The 20648-nt window shown below is 41.5% G+C and overlaps 1 protein-coding gene across 4 annotated transcripts in view; it reads right to left on the bottom strand.

The window, feature by feature from the left end:
* LOC100756717 (ATPase family AAA domain-containing protein 2) overlaps nucleotides 1-20648 on the bottom strand; it is a 51649-nt gene that overhangs the window by 14842 nt on the left and 16159 nt on the right. For all 4 annotated transcript variants that reach the window (XM_027431650.2, XM_027431647.2, XM_027431646.2 and 1 more), the window contains exons 4-15: nucleotides 20401-20566; nucleotides 19782-19884; nucleotides 19469-19556; nucleotides 18492-18656; nucleotides 17031-17148; nucleotides 13337-13441; nucleotides 11381-11489; nucleotides 10946-11061; nucleotides 9674-9848; nucleotides 8317-8405; nucleotides 2332-2491; nucleotides 948-1038 (exon numbers count right to left, since the gene is read on the bottom strand). In XM_027431650.2, coding sequence (XP_027287451.1) covers nucleotides 948-1038; nucleotides 2332-2491; nucleotides 8317-8405; nucleotides 9674-9848; nucleotides 10946-11061; nucleotides 11381-11489; nucleotides 13337-13441; nucleotides 17031-17148; nucleotides 18492-18656; nucleotides 19469-19556; nucleotides 19782-19884; nucleotides 20401-20566 — 1485 coding nt within the window. The remainder of the gene's footprint in view (nucleotides 1-947; nucleotides 1039-2331; nucleotides 2492-8316; nucleotides 8406-9673; nucleotides 9849-10945; nucleotides 11062-11380; nucleotides 11490-13336; nucleotides 13442-17030; nucleotides 17149-18491; nucleotides 18657-19468; nucleotides 19557-19781; nucleotides 19885-20400; nucleotides 20567-20648) is intronic.

The following is a 20648-nucleotide window of genomic DNA, read 5'->3' as shown; positions in this document are numbered from 1 at the left end:
TGTCACTATTTTCTCTTTTTGTTGTTTTTTTTTTTTTTTTTTTTTTTAAGATTTATTTATTAAATACATAGGTTCTGTCAGCATGTAACCCTGCAGGCCAGAAGAGGGCACCAGATCTCATCACAATCAGCCATCATGTTGTTTCTGGGAATCGAACCTCTGGAAGGCCAGCCAATGCTCTTAACCACTGAGCCATCTCTCCAGCTCCCAAGGTTAACACTATTTTTATGTCTAATCTGCTCTAAGATTCATTCAATCATCAATTTGCCCCCCTCCACAGGGTTTCTCTGTGTAGCTTTGGCACTCTCTCTGGAGACCAGGCTGGCCTCGAACTCACAGAGATCCGCCTGCCTCTGCCTCCCGAGTTCTGGGACTAAAGGTGTGCGCCACCAACACCCAGCTATTCCAATCTGCCCACTTTGAAAAGGACTTGTTTAATTATGTGTGTGTCTGTGTGAAGGTATGTGCAGGAGTGCAGGAAGGGACATTAGATTCTTTGGAGCTGGAGCTACAGAGAGCTGTGAACCGCCTGACTTGGGCTCTGGAAACAGAACTCGGGACCTCTGAAAGAGTAGTATGCACTTGTAAAATCTAGGATCTTGGAGGTTAACATGTGCCACAAAGCAGATGAACACAAACGAGCTGTGTTCCCTGTTCAGATCAGCCCCTCCTTCCTGTACAGTCGAGGATGGCCGTAAGCATGCAGTCGGTCTCAGCTGCCACCAGCACTGCGTGTGTGTGCGCTGCTTTGCTGTGTGTGAAGATGTGTGGGCACACAGGTCAGAGGGGAACTAACTGTGTGCAGCCAAATTATTTCCCCACCTTCTGTGTGTTCCATACGAGGCCAACTCACCAGCCTTTTAAACTAAACTTTAAAGCAAAACCCAACTTGTTCCATCCTCGAAATGAACACAGTATTTTTCACATGTACTCAAAACAGTGTTTACCAACGCAGTTTTCTGCTAGTTCTTCTAGGAATATGTCCAGTGGTTTTGGATTCCAATCTCTTGTATGAATCTTCAGAATCTCTTTTCGAGCCTGTTGGGGAGGACAAACTTCAATTTTAACTTTTTACATCTATAATCAATCAAGTTACTTCAATTAGAAATGCTTCAATTTAAACTACTTTTGATTATCTAAAAGTTTAAAATAACCAAAACTTAATATAAACAGAAATATGACACCATGAAAATGAGGGAAAAGCACCTATAAGCATTTAACAAAATTAAGATTTCCATTTAATGTGCCCAAGTTATTCAGACAGATCATTCATATAAATTTAAAAATTAAAGTTGGGGCTGGAGAGATGGCTCAGAGGTTAAGAGCACTGGCTGCTCTTCCAGAGGTCTAGAGTTCAATTCCCAGCAACCACATGGTGGCTCACAACCATCTATAATGAGATCTGGTCCTTCTTCTTGTCTACAGGTGTACAGTCAGGCAGAACACTGAATATGTAATAAACGATCTTAAAAAATTAAATATTGTTTACTCTGGAGTACATTAAGAATTAAGAGTACTGACAGCTCTACTTATAATTTCTTTGTTAAGAATATATATATTTTGGCTGTGTGTTGGTGGCACACGCCTTTAATCCCAGCACTGAGGAGGCAGAGGCAGGTGGATCTCTGTGAGTTAGAGACCAGCCTTGTCTACAAGAGCTAGTTCCAGGACAGCCTCCAAAGCCACAGAGAAATGCTGTCTTGAACCCCCCCTCAAAAAAAAATATATATATATTTTTAATTTAAACATATATTTATTTATTTAAATATATCTGGAGCTACAGGTGGTCCCTAGCCACCTGATGTCTAAGATGTAAGTTAACAAAACCCTGAGTCATCACTCCAGCCAGCTCTGCTCATATAGTATAACACGCTTCTCAAAAGTATTAAGTGGCTCTAGTCTAAGCACTGCAGTGCAAAGGTGCTCAGGAAGAAGTGGACGCTCCTGAACTGGCTAAGGACTCATTACGCTACTAAAATGGAACTGACAACGTCTCAAGGATATGCTTAATTTAAAACAATTTTAAGAGAAGTTGGAAAGGAGATGTACTTAAAGACAATCAATTAATTATCTATTGACTTCTTTTAAACAATCATGATATAAAACCAGTCTTCAACTTTTTATTGTATCAGAACTTGTTACTGGAGTGGAAAACAGCTCAGCAGATTAAGGCAGTTGTGATCAGCTGAGTCCTACCCTCTGGATCACATAGCACAGGGAGAAAACTGACTCCTTCATACTCCCTGCCTATTTCTCCACCCACCCCTGCCATATAAAGGGATATAATTGTATGAAATTGTTAAAAATAAACTATATTTAATTTTTTCTTACATCTTTATCAGGTAGACTAAAAAGGAATTCTCTGTCAAATCGACCAGGTCTTCGTAAAGCAGGGTCTATGGAATCTAGTCTGTTGGTAGCTCCAATGACCACAATTTCTCCTCTGCTGTCCAAACCATCCATAAGAGCTAACAGCGTTGAAACAATAGAACTAAACATAAAAATAAGAAAATAAGTTAGTAGTATGAACAAAGAGTCTATCACTCAGTAATAGTTATTTTGATAAGGTCTACTGTATAAACATGCAAATGAATTCTTATGGAACCTAGCTACTTTTCAATGGAAAACAAAACAACAGAGGAAACTGGAGAGGTGACTCAAGGGGTTAAGAACCCTTGCTGAGAAAGAGGACCTGAATTCAAATTCCCCAGCACCCATATAACAACCAAGAACCACTGAGAATGTTTATCACTGAAGCAAGAGACAAGTGAATCCCCACAGCTCACTGGCTCACCAGTCAGCCTAGCTTAGCAGTGAGCTTCAGGTCCAGTGAGGGGGCCTGTCTCAAAACTAATGTGGGGTGAGAAGACGGCTCAGCAGTTAAGGTGCCTGCTTTTCAAGAATAAGGGTTGGAGTTCAGATCCCAGAACACACTCAATTGCCAGGCCGAGTGTGGCAACCCTGCCTGCGATTTCTCCTCATGAGGCCAGGACATAAGGGCTCCACAAGTTGGTCAGTAGCTAGCCAAACTCCAGGTTAAAATGAGAGACCCTGCTTCAATAAATAAGGTGGAAGGAAGAGCATTCAGAATGATTGGCAACATTAACTTCAGACTTCCACATGCACCCCCAACAGGGCGTCTACACACATGCACACGCACTCACTCGAGCACGTGCACACACGCACACACAATAGAGAAACAAAATAGGAAAATGTCAAGTGGAAAGTAAAAGAGGGACACTCAACATGAACACACAGAAGCACCCCTGTGCACATAAAAATAAAAACAATACACTGAAAATAAAAACAAATACACTGAAATCAAGGGATGGATGGGTGTTGTTGAGGGGCACAGTATTTACCTAATAAATGCAAGGCTGTGTGTTCAATCCCAGATCAGGGGGAAAAAGGACAGAAACCAACCGACAATGTAAATAATCTTTAGAGCCACAAATGGATCCTAGAGGTTAATTTTATACAGCACATTTCACAGGGGAACTTGTAAGTTCCAAATCAAACACTACAACATGAAAAAACATTAGTACTTTCATCTAAGACAAATTACCTAAAAATTATAAAACATACTCATGTGTACGTTGGCAAATAAGGTAGAATATACATACATACATGCGGATCTCTGTGAGTTCGAGGCCAGCCTGTCTACAGAGCTAGTTCCAGGACAGCCAGGGCTGTTAAACAGGGAAACCCCTTCTCAACTCCCTGTCTCCACAAAACCCCAAGAGTTCCATATTCAAGAGAGTTCAAAGTGTTACTGATACGGATAATGACTTGTTCTAGAAAAGAACTGATAAGCACAGGCAGTACAAGGTAAGTGCAGCCTCTGACACACCGTTCCACGTAAGTACTTCATGACAGTGACTTCAGCTTTACCCCAAAGTGAGTGGCAGTGCTCTTGCACCATCTAATACCTAACTTTTCCAGTTCCCCCATATATGCAGTAGAAAGGATCAAGCTCTTGCCTTGTGAACTGAGCTAGACCCCAAACCCCCAAAACATCTTTCATGCTCGACATCAATCCAAGATCTGTAAGACCCCCATACCGTGTGTGGTTATTTGTATCTAGAATCTGTACGTTCCCACTGTGCAATCTCCTCCTCCTCCACACCGTTTACTTGACCTAAAATCTCCTTCTGGATTGGGCTGACTGTTTGCTGAGGGGGTCATTCAACTTCCTCTTCTACCTTTCAAAGCCTCTTGTAAACCAACACTGAGACCCCAGAAGCTTAGCTTGACGCAGGTTAAATGTCTCATATGCCGTGGTTTCTACTCAGTCATGGTCACAGATACATGCTACCAGTTTCTCACTTAACATCAGCTTTATGAAATTGCTCCACACGATATCTATTTCCCTGGTTTTATATTGTACATAGAGTGTGGCTAGTGGTACTGACAGAGTGCTTGGTCTAGCCAAGTCTGGCTTTGAACTGACCTTCCTCCTGCTTCTATCTCCCAAGCACTGGGATTACAGGTCTGTGTCACTATCCCTGGTCCCCTTTAAATTTATTAGCTAATACTGTCTCAACTATTGAATTACCCTAACCTGCAACTTAACTAATAAAGATTTTTTAAGTTTTTTTCTGTAAGCAGGTGGTAGTGGTGCATCTTTCCCTGTAAACTTTCATAGTCATTATTTCTCTAATCTGCAAATTGCCCTACATCAGCCAACTGAAACCCCTCCAAACCTGGTTCCCCAGCTTTTCTTCCTTTAATGCTACAATCTGTTCTAACTTGCAATTAGATGACAGTTGCTCTCAAGCCATCTTGGCATTCAGCCCCAACCCCCCATACTTAGTAAAAGAAAATTCATTGAGAGTTCCTGCTATTTCAAATTCAAATTTAAAAAGGAAGGGGGTGCTCTTTAGGTTTGAGACATGTCTTGCTTTGTACCTGAGGCTGGCCTTAGACTCACAATGTAGTAGCCTAAGCTGACCTTGAACCTATGGCAATCTTCTTGCTTCAGAGTACTGGGACTAGAGGCATTCAGTACTATACTATATAAGGCCTTGCTAAAATTTTAGCGTTCTAATTATTAATATTTAAAAAAAAAATTGAGGGCTAGAGACAGCACAGCGGTCTTCCAGAGGACCTAGTTCAATTCCTAGCACCCACAGTAGGTGGCTTACAACAAGCCTGTAAATCTAGCTCCAGGGGACCCAACAACTGTGGCTTCTGCTGGCACAACATATACTACTCACAAACAGAATTTTAAAAAAATCTTTTAAAAACCAAAAAAAGTACTGTGTGTTCATGTCACAGAGCACATGGAAGTCAGTATGTTACACCCTTCCACTGTGGGATCCAGGGACAACCTCCAGATGCCACACTCATGCTGTGAGTGCACCCAGAGTCATCTTCCCAGGGTCTATGCTTGGATTTTTAATTCTTTTGGTTTATTGAGGCAGGGTTTCTCTGTGTAGCTTTGAAGCATCTCCTGGCACTTGCTCTGGAGACCGGGCTGACCTCAAACTCACAGAGATCCGCCGCCTGCCTCTGCCTCCCAAGTGCTGGGATTAAAGGCCTGGCTATGTTTTTAATTTTATACTCATGAAAACCTTTGTTCACAACAGCATTCAAATATTTACTCGTAGTGATCTACGTGCTAAGACACAAAGCACCATCTCACTGATTTCCTTTCTTTACTCAGGGCTGGCCTTGAATCTGTAACTATGGCTTGTACGTACACTTGAGGGTGAGCGCTACTATGGCCAGGTAGTTTTGTCTTTAATGCACTAAATTCTTTGAAAGACAAACTCAGAAATGTTTACTGTAAAAATCTGAGCTTTCCAGAAAAAAAAATACAATTACTAAATTTCTGTTAAAATATGTATGTACATATTTGGAATGGAATGTTCCTGCTTGCTACAATTACTTCTTTTTTGGTTAAAATTTATCTAATCCCTTTACAAAACTACTTCAAAATATAGTAAATAATCAGTTCACTTAATTGTAACATGACAGCACTATTAAACATTTCTCTAACACAATGAAAAGCGAATAATGTGTTATATAACGTTCATACGATTACTAAAAATTCACATATAAATCTATTCTACCATGGCATTTAACAAATCAGTTAACACAGCAACAACAAACTATCATTAAGGCCAGTAATAAATTCTACACACACACACACACACACACACACACACAGACACACTCACACACACACACACAGACACACACACACACACACACACACACACAACACACCAAACTATCATTAAGGCCAGTAATAAATTCTACACACACACACACACACACACACACCACACACACACACACACACACACACTCACACACACACACACACACACACACACACACACACACACACACACGAAAAGCAAAACCAACCTATCAAACACATTAGTACGTCTTGCTCGTCTTGCTCATCTTCTACCCTGTATATAACACACTGGCCTGGCATATATGAAGGTATGCAAATGTGCTTTAGGGTATCTCAAAAAAAACTGGGCAATCACATGTAGTTTGTGACACTTGAAAAGAAGCCCTGAAAAAGCCAGACAGAGACTGAAAATAACTGATAGCTGGGTTCAATCCCAATGCCTCAGAAGACCTGAAACAAACAGAAAGCTAACAAACTAACTTAGAGTTGGGATACATATGCAGCTCTCTCTAGCCCTGGGTAAGGGTCACTCAGTACTGTGGCCCCTCCCAGCCCTTCTCACCCTGCCCCCTCCTCCCAGCTTCTGATTCCCATACAATCCAGCCATTTGGGGCAGGCACTCTTGGCCTGTTGGTCCCCTCTCCTCTCCTGGTTCAGTCTGGACACTTCCAGATGTTTCTGGCTGAACCCTCCCTCATTCTCAACCATACATAGGAGCAGCCATGTCCTCATCTTCATTCAAAAAGCACAACTTTTCTATCTTTTGTTTTCAAGACTACATTTCTCTGTGTAGCTCTGGCTGTCCTGGAACTCACTCTGTAGATAAGGCTGGCCTTGAACTCAGAGATCCTCCTGCCTCTGCCTCCGAAATGCTGGGAATAAAGGTGTGAGCCACCATATGCAGCTTAGTTTCACTTTAGGAGATATTTTGTGCAAGTTAAGATTTCTGTTTCTTTTTTAAAAATTATTTATTGTGTAGACAGTATTCTGTCTTCATTTATGGATACAGGCCAGAAGAGGACACCAGATCTCATAACGGATGGTTGCGAGCCACCATGTGGTTGCTGGGAATCGAACTCAAGACCTATGGAAGAGCAGCCAGTGTTCTTAACCTCTGAGCCATCTCTCCAGCCCTAGGAGATATATTTATTTGGCCCAGGTGGTGGCTTGAGTGAGAATGGCCCCCACAGACTCGTATTTAAATGCTATGCCACCAGGGGGTGGAACTGTTGGAAAGGTTTATAAGGATCAGGAGGCGTGGCCTTGTTGGAGGAGCCCATCAGGACCCAGTCACTCTTCTGCCTGTGATCAGGATGTAAAGTTCTCAGCTACTTCTCCAGTGCCTGATTGCATGCCACCACGCTCCCCGCCATAACAGACAAACCTCTGAAACTATAAGCAAGTCTCTAGTGAGATATCCACCCTACCCGCACCTGTAGCATAAACCACGCCCATTTGGGCGTGGTCACGGGTGCGGACATGATTCGGAGTGGGGTTAGGTCTGGGGTAGGGACAGGTGGCTCTCTCTTGCTTCTGGTCTGGTCACAGAAGGCAGCCTGCGTGAATCCTTGGAGCTGGAACTTGCGGTGGTCACGGTCACCCACTTCTTGTGTTAGTGCATTCTCCCGGAATAAACTCCACTTAACCTGTACTGAGTCTAGTGGATCTTGATTCCCGAGCAACCAAAGCCCCCATTAAATGCTTTTCTTTGTAAGAGGTGCTGTGGACATGATGTCTCTTCACAGCAACAGTCAGGGACTGACACCTGAGGGTAGAACTCTAACTCAGTGGTGAAGAAGCAGGCACACAGCAAGCTTAAAGGCTGAACAGTCCCCATACTGAAGGAAGGTTAGAAGGGAGAAAGCATCCGCATTAGCTGGCAACATTTAAGACATTTAATCTAATTCTCAGATCTCAATTGTAGACAGCCTAGAACTACAGATAACTGGCTATGTCAGCCACATTCTATACCACAGCCTTGTTCTCATCAATGACCTGTGAATGTATGTTTGGGTCATAATTTAAATCTTTTGTAACCAAGACCTTAAAACAATTGATAATAACCCAATTCTCAGAATAGGCCCACTTTAAAAAAAAAGTATGTATTTGGGTTTCTCTCACCATTTAATACTTGTCTTTCATATAACATCAGCACAAGCAAGTTTTACCTGTGAATCTGATCTTGCCTGCTAGATCGTACTGGAGCCAGACCATCGATTTCATCAAAGAAAATAATTGCTGGTCGCATCTGATAGGCCTACAAGAAGGTCCAGTAGTCCTGTGTTATCATAAAAAGCCTCATATAGACTTAATACAAAGCCTTTCAATCTATTTTCATTCAATTTTGCTTACCAGAATGTCATTTGTAACTATTTATAAAACCAATATAAATTCCAAAGACTTTTTAAAACTTTACATATTACATTATATTAACATGATTTTATTTATATTTTTAATTGGAAACATCCAAAATATCCTAGTGGTTACGTATCTTGGATTTCACAGTTACAGTTACTAGACACACAGAAAAATGTCATTATGGACTATGCAAACAAACAACGGAGGACAGCGACCCTCTCCCTCCACGTTAGGTTGTTCAAACCCATTTGCAGTGTCAGGCATGGTGGCGAAAACCTTTAATCCCAGCACTTGGGAGGCAGAGCGCTGATTTCAAGACTAGCCTGATCTAAATGAGCCAGGGCTACACAGATCTTGCCTAAAAAGCAAAAACAAAACATCTCCAAAAAACACACACAAAACCCTTCAGCAGCATATCCTAGCAGAGCAGAATGTATTATTTCACAATGTACTGTCAATATAATTTGGCATATGAAACTGAAAGCTATTCCAGGGAAGAGTTTTATTCGGTTTCCCTACTGTGAAATAATTTACCATTATTAAACTGCTCAGGAGAAGACAACTCCACCTCCTTTACTAGGTATTAGCTCTAATACTTCTAAGAACTCATTCAATTATTCCTATCTATATAGTTGTTTGCTGTATTAAACATTAGCATTAAAAATATTGACATTTAAAAAAAAGAAACAAAAGCATTGCTGCTAATACAATTCAAAGGTGGCTAGGTTCACCCCATGCTGGTAGCCAACCTTGGCAGTATTGTCCATATGGTGCTAGCTTTAGAGGCAAGGGTGCGAGCCTAAAGGGAGGGGCCGTGGGTTCTCCCTCCACAATGTCGGAGGGCTGCTGAGGCAAGAACACACGGGGCAGGGGAGTTCCTGCATGAAAGCCCTCAGAGGGCAAGAAGCTAAAAGCCCATTTTGTGAAACTGGGAAAGTGAAGTCTAGGTTGCAATGTTAAGAGCTGCAGAGCTGTGATAGTGACAAGGGGAATCTAAGATGTGAGCCCCCCCTTCCTATCCCTGTCACCATGCCTGCACTTGCTGCTGTGTCGACTTTTAACCCTCTGCAACAGTAAGCCCAAATAAACCTTCCATAAAACAAAATCAATCCTTATACACCCGAATCTGCAGATTAAAATCTATATAGGTAGATTCTATTATCATACCTGATCAAAAAGCAATCGCAGCTGCCTTTCCGATTCTCCAACCCATTTACTCAGACAATCAGCCCCTTTCCTCATGAAAAAGGCCACTCTTTTATCCCCTTGGCTGCACTCATTGGCAAGTGCTCTAGCAACCAATGTTTTTCCAGTTCCAGGTGGACCATAAAACAAACAACCTCTGTAAAACATGTCAAACACTTTTAGTAGTAAATTAAAAGGTAGACTACTGAAACAAAAATTAAGAACAAATCTCATAACCACTAATTAATTAAAAATATTAAATTGAAATAGTTTCATTATACAAAAGTGCAGGTTAAAACTCTGGGAGTTAATACCAACACAATAAAATTAATACCGAAACTAAACAAATCCCTTTATTTGAAACATTGCCCTTTATGACTGACTGGGTCATGCACATCACACAACACAATCATACAATTCTCTCTTGATTTCTCTGTGGAAGGGATAGTATTTCAAGGAGAAATCTCGAGAAACTTGGGTGTGCTGGTGTAAAAATTGTTAGTAATTATGTGTGTGAGTAGAAGACAACTCTGGAGCTGGTTCTCCTCTCCCACCTTTACAATGGTCTTGGGGGTCAAACTCAGGTTGCCAGGCTTGTGATTAAGGACCCCATGCTCTTTGACAAGACCAGAATTTGGTTGCCCGCATCCAAGTCTGGTGACTCACAACCAGTCTGTAACTGCAGCTCTAGTTAGAAGTCAGAATCCAATGACTTCTGGCCTCCACAGGCACCCCACACAGGTGGCACACACTCATATCATACACACACATCAATAAAGAATAATTTAAAAAGGAAACCAGGAGCTAGCACTTTCAAAGGAGCTCTTCAGCAAAAACGGCTTACAGTAAAAACACTGGCCATATAAGCTTGAGCATCTTAGTTCAAATGCCCAGAACATATGCAAAAAGCTCGTCGTGGTTATGTGTACACCTGCAATCCCGGGGCCGTGGGGGACGGGATAAAAGGATTGCTGGAGTCTGCTAGCTGCCAGCTAGCTCCAGATTCAGAGAGAGCCTCTCTCGAGGAAGTAAGACGGCAGGCATCAGAGCAGACACCCGGCATCCGCATCTGACCTCCACAGGCTTGCGCGTGGGTCTGCACACCCCCCTCGCTCATATACATCTCACACACACAAAGCCATGAAGCCGTGAGAAGTCAGAGAAGCAACATCTCTCACACAAAACCTTGGAGCCGTGAGAAGTCAGAGAAGCACGGCACACACTACGGCTACAAGTGAAAGCATATTTAGGTACCTGGGGGGCTGGATTTTAAACTTCTCGAAGACTTCCGGGTACAGTAAGGGAAACACTACCATCTCCTTTAGTGCTGCAATGTGACTCGACAGGCCACCAACACTGTCAAATCGTACCTGGAAGGAGACAGGACACAGATCTGAGTTAAAATTAAAAACACTGCCCTGTATTTTCACAACATCATCCATCCCACAACCAACTGATTAACAATAATATTGCAAGATTTTTTTTAAATGTTTATTTTCTGAGTCACCATGCGAATGCGAATCAAACTCAGGTCCTCTGTAAGAGCAACACATGCTCTAAAGGCTGAGCCATCTCTCCAACTCCCCGAAGATTTTTGTTTTTAAAATGTATGTAAGATTTATTTTTTTTTAACTTAAAAGTAAAGTGAACAAAATGACACGAGTCAAGCATGAATTTTAAAATACTCACTGAAGAATCTAGTTGCATTGGGTCAACATCAGCAAGGTTTGCTCCAATTTTCATCCGATCTTTATAAATCCCTCTTATTTCATCTTTCCGAAAATTTAGTGGAAGGCACCTATTAAAACAAAACAAAACACACACACACATATAAAGTCACACATCATCAAATCACCCTCCTCCCTAAATTTCATGTTACAACATTATTTTTCTTATTAAAAAATGTTTGGGGTTGCAGAAAATGGCTCAGTGGGTAAAGAGGGCTTACTGCCAAAATGGAGGACAGGAATTTAGTAATCGCCCACATATATTAAAATCTGGGTAGAGGTGGCAGGCCCACCGTAATCTCAGGGTCCTGGAGGCAGACATAAGGAATCCCCAGAGCAAGTTAGTTGGCCAGCTACCCCAAGACGGAGCCCCAGTTCAGTGAGAGACCCTGTCTCAAAATAGGAAGTGGAGAAAGACTATGGAACACAACCCATGCCAGCCTTTAGATTCTACATAAACACAGGGACGTGAGCTACAGACTATTGTGAGCCACCATGCGGCTGCTATAAGGGATGTTGGTAGGTGCCTGCAATCCTGGCACTTAGAAACAGGAGCTCAAGATCCTAAACCACATAGAGCAAGTTCTAGGCCAGACTGAGCTATGTGCGACCTTGTCTCAAGAACACTAAGCAACCCACCAACCCACCAACCCAATCCCGTTTCAAACATTAGTTTCTGCTCTGAAAATACTTTATTATCAGAATCCAATATTGCATACCTACCCACCTAGCTATGAAAATTGAATTGGCTAGCGTGTGGGCTTAAGCTACAATTAAAAATAATCAAACCTTTCAATTTCAATTAATAATTTTCCAATAAGTGTACAAATATATTTAAAATAAAAGTTATTCCCTCAAGCCAATGTTCACCATGAAACATTAAAATCTTTCCCAATCCCTTTTACCATCTTGGTGTCTACAGAGCCCTGCTGGGAACAAGGACTAGAAAAGGCAAACACAGCTGGAAGGCTGTGGGACAAGGACATTTTTGTTGGCTACAAGCAAGGGCTCCAGAACCAAAAAGAACACATGACCTTTTTAATCAGCTAAGCTGTTTTCTTTCTTCCCTTTTCTTTCAGTTTTCTGAGACAGGGTTTCTCTGTGTAGCTTTGGAGCCTGTCCTGGTACTCGCTCTGGAGACCAGGCTGGCCTCGAACTCACAGAGATCCGCCTGTCTCTGCCTCCCGAGTGCTGGGATTAAAGGTGTGCGCCACCAACGCCACCGCCACCACCGCCGCCTGGCAGCTATACTTATTTCTAAGTTATTCTACTTTCTCATCACCCATAAAATGCTATCTGAGGGTCAACCACATGGCTCCGGAGTAATGTTAAGCCTGGCATCTGGAGTATGATTTCTGGAATCCACACAAGAGGAAGGAGGAGCCAACTAAATCAAATCCTTTGACCTCCACAGGCACATCATGGCACGCATGTACGTGTCCTGTCTCATGATAAATATATGTTTGTAAGGAAAAGTATTTTAAAAATATATTTGGGAGTCTTAAAACTCATCCATTCCACCTCTTCTCCCTCCAATTTTCTGTTTGCTTCTGTTGGAATCAGGCTTACCACATAGCCTAGGTGAGCCCTAAAAATTTTTTTTTTTATTTTTTTCGTTTTTTTGCAACCCTAATCCTCATATATTTATTTAGTTTTCCAACTGCAATATAATATTTAGATAACAAAACCTGCAAAATATGAACCATGGGCTTTTCGTGCTCCAATCTACCGACTCCGAGCTAAGCCAGGCAGAGCACGCGCTAGGACAATACAGGCCTATCAGCTACTGTGGACTCTACTCCTTCCATGACTCTGGAATCTCTCTTCTCCCTTCTCTTGCTGCTTGAGCCCTAGAACTCTTACGTTCCAAAGGTCTTAAATTAAAGGTGCAAGCCACCAAACCAGGGTCAGAGCTCACCTGTTAATAGCTCTATTTCGGTTCCTTTTTCTTCTCCTTTCAAAGTGCTCATCTTCAGAAGAGGAAGAGGAAGTCGAGTCGCTGCTGTGGATTGCATGCCTTCGCCTAAACAGGGAGATTGAAAGCACGATGAGGGAAACAGGAAAAGGGGAGAGGACATAAGTATCAGAAATATCTAATGATATAAAAAGACTTTAACTTAACATAGTCTCTAAAATAATGAGCCAAGAGAAAGGGAAGAAAAATAAGACCATCAAATGTTCATTAAAGATTAAAGATGATGTAGGAAGTCTGGAGACAGGGTCCCTGTGTAGTCCTGACTGAGATGAAAGTCACCATGTGACTCAGAGATCCACCTGCCTGTGCTCCCCAAGTGCTGGGAGGAAAGGCGTGTGGCGTCATGCTCGGCTGAACATGCATAGCCAATATTATATTGAGTTTTACATTAGAAATTACCCAGTTTTGAAATGACAAGTAAGTTTTTAAAAGATAATTTTTAATAAAAGAAAAAAGCTTTCAAGAAAGAAAGGTAAGCAGAAGTGCCCTGGGTAAGGGTGAGCTCAGTCAACCAAGGCTGCCTGCCTGAGTTGTGATTCCTGGGGCCCACAAAATCAAAGGAGAGAACCAATGTCTTCAAATTGGCTTGGCCTTTGTATGTGCATAAAGTTACACTGGCACACACTAAATAAGTGTACTAGATATTTAAAATGCTGTGAGGTCTAAGAGTATACCTTAGTAGCACAATGGTTACTTTTCTCACGGGGAGCCCTGGGAAAGAGTAAAGCTAAGAGGGTGTCAGGCATAGTGCAGCACACCTTTAATCCTAGCAGTTGGGAGAGAGAGACAGGGTGCTCTCTGTGAGTTCAAGGACAGCCTGGTCTACAGGGAGAGTTCCAGGACAGTCAGAACTGTTCCAGAAAACCCTGTCTTGAAAAACAAAAACAAAAAAATTGGGCTGGAGAAATGCCTTAGAGGTTAAGAGCACTTGTTGCTCTTTCAGAGGACCTGGGTTCAATTCTCAGTACTCACACAGTGGCTCACAACTGTCTAACTCTAGTCCCAGGGGATCTGACACCCTCACAGGTATTGCACAAATGGTGTACAGGCAAAACACCCGTACGAATAAAATAAACAAACCCCTATGAACTAGTTATAATTACTCAGCAAAGGAAACATGACCTGAAGCAGCACAAAGCAACCTATCGTCTCTGCACCACTCACTGGTGGCTCATAGATTTCATATTAGGAGAGCTAACATCTTTGACTATGCAGTGCTGGCTTAGGAAGCTGGAGATTATAATGCTACCTATTACTGGTTACATGATAACTCTTGTAAACATTTCCAAAAACAATATGAAATTTCAAACACAAATGGTCTCTAGGGTTTTGAGTAAGGGCTTGTAAAGCCAAAAAAAAAAAACAAAAAAACAAAAAAAAACAAAAACAAAAAACCACCTCTCTACTGACCTATGTACCCAAGAACATTTCTGTGATCATGCTGTAGCCACATTACCTAGTACAAGCCTGAATGTTTAACACTACCATCAATACTCTAAGTTATTCCCACTATAGGTAAGCTTACTATATATCCACAGAATCAAGACACACTGCATAATTTCAAGAAATGTGCTATTTACTGACTGTTTTCCATACACCCATTTAACATATCCCCACTACCCACTAACCCAATTAGTGAGTGCTGAACCCGGGGCCTGCATACGTTAAGCAAATGCTCTACCACTGAGATACACCAACCAGCCTTCTCATTTAGTCTTAATTAAAATTCTGTACAACATATATTATTGGTAGGCTCATTTTGCTGATATTACCTGTTATTAATTACTAAATTACTAATTTACGTATATTATTAGTAGGGTCAATGAGGTTCAACTGGCTCAAACTATCAGAATAAGTCAATGACGTTTGAATTCAAACCTACATCTATTCCAAAAAGCCAAATATTACTGTACTGGTGGTGGTTTCTAGTTTATTTCATAAACCAGTAAAAGTTATAAGCAAACAACAAAACGTTGTAGACCAACATAAAATACTATATCTTGTAAATAAAAGAACTCTCTGACCCCAAAGGCTTAACTATTAAAAGTCTGTCACAAACAAAACAAAACCAAAAACCAAAAAAGGCAGTGGTGGCTCATGCCTTTAATCCCAGCACTCGGGAGGCAGAAGCAGGCCCATCTCTGAGTTTGAGGCCAGCCTGGTCTACAGAGCAAGTTCTAGGACAACCAGGGCTACACAGAGAAACCCTGTCTTGAAAAACAAAACAAAACAAAAGTTTGTCATCAGATGGTGGCACGATTGAGAGGTAACGAATCCATAAGAATGCTGACCTCATCAACAGATTACTCCATGGATGAGTTCATAGATGAATGGGCCACTAGAAAGTGGGGCCTAGACTGAGGAAATAGGTCACAGGGGATGTGTCTTTGAAGGATGTATTTATTTATTTATTTATTTGTTTGTTTATGAGCAGGGTCTTGCTAAATGGACCAAGCTAGCCTTGAACTTGCTCAGTATCCCAGGCAGGACTCAGTATCCAGCTGGGATTAGAGGACAAACCACCAGGTCTAGCAGTAAAAGCGTTCATGAGAATGCTCAAAGTTCAGAATCCTTTCCAGTATAATTGATCTTGAGAGGCTGACAGGTGCAATTGCCTTCCTGATCCTCCATCCTTCAGGGTTGGGTGAAAAGGGTTGACGGAAAAAAAAGGAAACTCAGGTCACTGGGCGTTGGTGGCACACGCCTTTAATCCCAGCACTTGGGAGGCAGAGGCAGAGGCAGGCGGATCTCTGTGAGTTCAAAGCCAGCCTGGTCTCCAGAGCGAGTGCCAGGATAGGCTCCAAAGCAATACAGAGAAACCCTGTCTGGAAAAACGAAAAAGATTCTTCAACACCTGAAGTTTTTGCTTTCCATGACCAATGCATGACCAGATCCTGTACAGATTCTCTGAGAATTGTTTAAATAGCTGAAAACTATGATTTCAGTCTTATTTCTGAAAATTAGTATTTTAAAGCTATTTCATACCAGTATCATTCTTGTCTTGTTAATACTACCCAAACCTTGGTTATCCTAATTTATCACAAAACCTTAAACTACTCAGGATGGGGAACAAGTATAAGTTACCTCTGTAAACTTAGATCTGAAAGAAAACAACTGTTGGGACATAGAAGAAAAAGAAATCCTCTAATGAAAAAAAGATAACAATTTTTTTCTAAAACATGAGAAACTATAAAACAGATCCACAGAAAGGTGGCCAGTGTCATGATCAAGCCTAGAAGCTATATAACTTAGAATATTTAACATGGTGGGAGATTATGCTTGTGGAAGGATATAAAGAAAGGCTACAGTCTAAATGTGAAATTTAAATGCAATCATCCTTGTAAAATACTTAACATAGAGCCTAAACTATGATACACACTAAATCAAAGTAGATCCATTACTCAATGTGGTACAATGGAACAAGCTGTCTTACCAAGTAGCTACTAATACTTTGTATAATGAAAGCAAAAGCAAAACAGTCACTGGCAATGGGAACTAGAGCACTAAATGCAGAGCAGAGTTCCCCTTTATGAAATTCTAGAATTCCGCCCTAACACACTCAAGCCAAAGACTCTAGAACCTTGCCTAACACAGGCAATTATGCTATCACAGATCAATCACTATTTCAGAGCCTAACCTGTTCATTCGTTTACAATAGGGACTTCTTGGTCCTGTAGAAGATAACTGGTATCTTGGTCTTGCAGGAGAAGCTGGCCCACTATAATATATGTTGGGCTTTCTCTGGTGACGAGGTTCTAGAAGAAGAAATATGAGCATATATGATGTAAAATATTTATTTAAAAAAGTCCTTTAAATACTTTTAAAGGTGCTGCCATCCACAGAGTGCTACAAAGTATCTAAAGCATATTTACTAATGTCATTTACAGCTCAGCTGTAAAGAGCACCCCCCTGCCTTAAGACCTGAGCTCCATTCCCAGTACACACAGAGCGTCTGTAACCCCATTTACACTTTTTGGCCGCCACAGTCACTTGAGTGCAGGGGCTATACAGACTCATACTAACACATACAAGTATATGTATGTATAGGACAACCAACTAAAACAGCCACAAACAGTCATTATGATTACACAGGCCCTGAGCATAAAAGCGCTCAAGCTATTGAGGTATGGGGACATCAAAAGCATCTTTTTTATGAACATAAGATTAAAAAAAAGATAAAAGACATAATCTCAAAATAGCTCAGTTATTTGTTTTGTTCAAAGCAAACATTTAAATAACTCTATTTACAAGAAATGGCAAAGAAATACACCAGCGTTTCACATCTAATTTAAAACAGAGTAATGGCAAACAAACAAGGACCGGTGAGATGAACTTGCTACAAAGACTGCCTGATGATGGGAATATGATCACCAAGACCCACACAGTACAAGATAACGGATTGTACCCCATGCACACCATAGTGTACACACACACACACACACACACACACACACACACACACACACACACACACACACACGACACAGTATGTCAATAAAAAATGTTTTAAAAAAGAAAAGCAGGACTGTAACAGGACAAATAAAAGACCCACATATAGATATTAGGGTTCACAAAGCTACACAGAGAAACTGCCTCGAAAAACAAAAACAAAAGATATTGGGGTTCAAACTTCAAGCTAAATATCAGAGAAGCAAAGCCGCTGGCCTCTAGCTCTATCTCAGCCTGAAGGGGCTGATTCTGTCTGCATAAGCTCCCCTGAGCCTCGCACTGCTGCCTCTCTGAGACCTTGCTCCTGTCTTATATACCTCCCCAATGTTGGGATTAGAGGTGTGAGCAATAACTCTCTTTAGATTGATTCACTCTTGTGTAGAGCTGGTGGCCTTGGAATTGTGGTGATATTATTATGATTATTAAAGCTTGCCTGCGGATTCAGAAAGCAAAGTCAGCCACAAGCCATAGAAGCCAGGCACACACCTTTAATCCTAGGACTCGGGATTGAGAGGTAGACGGATCTCTCAGGAGTTCAAAGGACAGGAAAGACAAGGCGGCACAAATGTCTTTCTCCCGGGAGACCATGTGCAGCACTCACTCACTCACTCACTCACTCTCTCACTCACTCACTCACTCACTCACTCACTCTCGAGTGGAGCCTGGTAGTACACAGTGGCCTTCCTCTGCCTGAGGTAGTATCGCTTTGGATTGTCTTCCTCTCCGTCTTCATCTTCATCATCTTCTTCATCTTCATCATCTTCTTCATCTTCACCATCGTCATCCTCCTGCTCCTCTCCCTCTTCAGATGATTCTACAATAACAATATTCACAGGGCCATGAGATGTCTCAGCAGGGAAGGGCGACTGCTACCAAACCCACAAACTGAGTCCACGCCCAGGACCAACAAAGTCACAGAACCAAGTCCTGAAAATGGTCCTCTGACCTCCACACACACTCACCACCCCACCCAAAACCAACACATCCAGTACACTCACCAAATGGTAACAAATTTTAACAAAGGGAGCAGGGAGAGAAAGGGATCTTTTAAAACTTTACCTATACTTTTCCAATATTCATAAAATTTGCAACATTAACAATTTTTCACAATTGAAGTAGAAATTATAGAATTAAAGCTTACAAAGCCCGGCAGTGGTGGCGCAGGCCTTTAACCCAACACCAGAGGCAGAGGCAGAGGCAGAGGCAGAGGCAGGCGGGTCTCTCTGAGTTCAAGGCCAGCCTGGTCTTCAGAGTGAGTTCCAGGCTAGCCAAGCAGGGCTACACAAAGGAAACCCTGTCTTGAAAAGCCAAAAGAAAAAAAGAATAAATTAATAATAACTTTAATCATCTTAACTAAAATACAGATTTATGATAAACTATCTGTAGTTTTATTACACAAGCAAACCAATTATCACCTTAAACTGTTGATTTCAGTTACTTTCTCCAACAAAACATAATGTCCTGTTTTGAGCTCTCCCTTGTCTACACTTCTTTTAAATTATAACCAGTGCATATACTACAATAAATGTCACATAGCCCCAATAAGAAAGGTATTTCTTCCTAAAGTTAAGAATGACTAAATCTGAAGACAGCAAACAGAAGATTAAGAAACAAAAGTAAACTAACCCACGCTGCCGTCTGGGTTGTCAGTTGTCTCTTCATCGGCTGGCTGCACGGCCTTTTGTTGCCCTCTCGTGTACATATTAAGGTTGCTCTACAAATGTTTAAATAAAGTCTATTAACACTTGGTGTATGTTCACACAGAAATTAAAACCCGATAATCAGTCTTAAAATGAAAGCACAACTATCAGACTGTAACTCTAGCAGTAATTTGTGACTAGTCTCACAAAGGCTGGACAGAATGATTAATCACTAGCCATCAATGGATCATGTACTAAACGGGTGATTACGTCACCACCCAATGGGAGAACATATTCACCTCTCCCGCCTCGTTAAAGACTCCCAAGTCTTCAAGCTTTTTCATTCGCTGTCTGCGCATCTTTTTCATGTCATCCATCTTCTGAAGCACAGCTTCTGCAGTGCTTTAAAAAGATTAATAAAAATATTTCAGCAAGAAGCACTGACTTACTTGGCAAATATTCAGACACTTCTTTCCATTAATTTAAACAAATACATAGAATAAAGGTTACCAATAGCTATTCTCCTGTATGCTTCACATAAATCAAATAGATTACAATGTTCAGGATAGGGTTGGATATAGCTCAATGGTAGTAAACTTCCCTGGCATACGTAAAATAGATACTCAATCCCTAAAATCTAGAGAGGGAAAGGGGACGAGAGGGCCATGGTGGCAGCAGACATCTTTGGTTCTAGCACTTAGGCAGAGGCAGAGGCAGGTAGATCTGAGTTCAAGGCCAGTCAGCTTCATAGTGTGTGTGTGTGTGTGTGTGTGTGTGTGTGTGTGTGTGTGTGTGTGTGTGTGTGTGTGTGTGTGTGTGTGTGTGTGGCTGTTGGGGGGCTATAATGAAAATTCACAATCCTTCTCTAATAAAGTTTGTTCCACATACACAGTTTTCATCACAACCATCTCCACTTACTTTGTTATGAGCTTGTCAAACAGCACAGACTGGTTCACAGCACCGTAACGACTTCTAATTCTACAACTTCTTCGAACTTCAACATCTCCGTTCTGCTCATGCAAATGATCTGTACTTTGAGCAATGTTTCTATTCCTCAACGAGTGAGTAACTGGAATAGCTTTGTCTTCACAGATATGTACAGAAAAAGATTTCAAATATGTATTAGCAAAACAACTTGAAAATGCACAGGACAGCTACTTTCTTTT

The sequence above is a fragment of the Cricetulus griseus genome, chromosome 10 (genome assembly GCF_003668045.3).
Source record: "Cricetulus griseus strain 17A/GY chromosome 10, alternate assembly CriGri-PICRH-1.0, whole genome shotgun sequence".
In the NCBI taxonomy this organism is placed as follows: Eukaryota; Metazoa; Chordata; class Mammalia; order Rodentia; family Cricetidae; genus Cricetulus; species Cricetulus griseus.
This window is presented reverse-complemented; position numbering and strand designations above follow the sequence as displayed.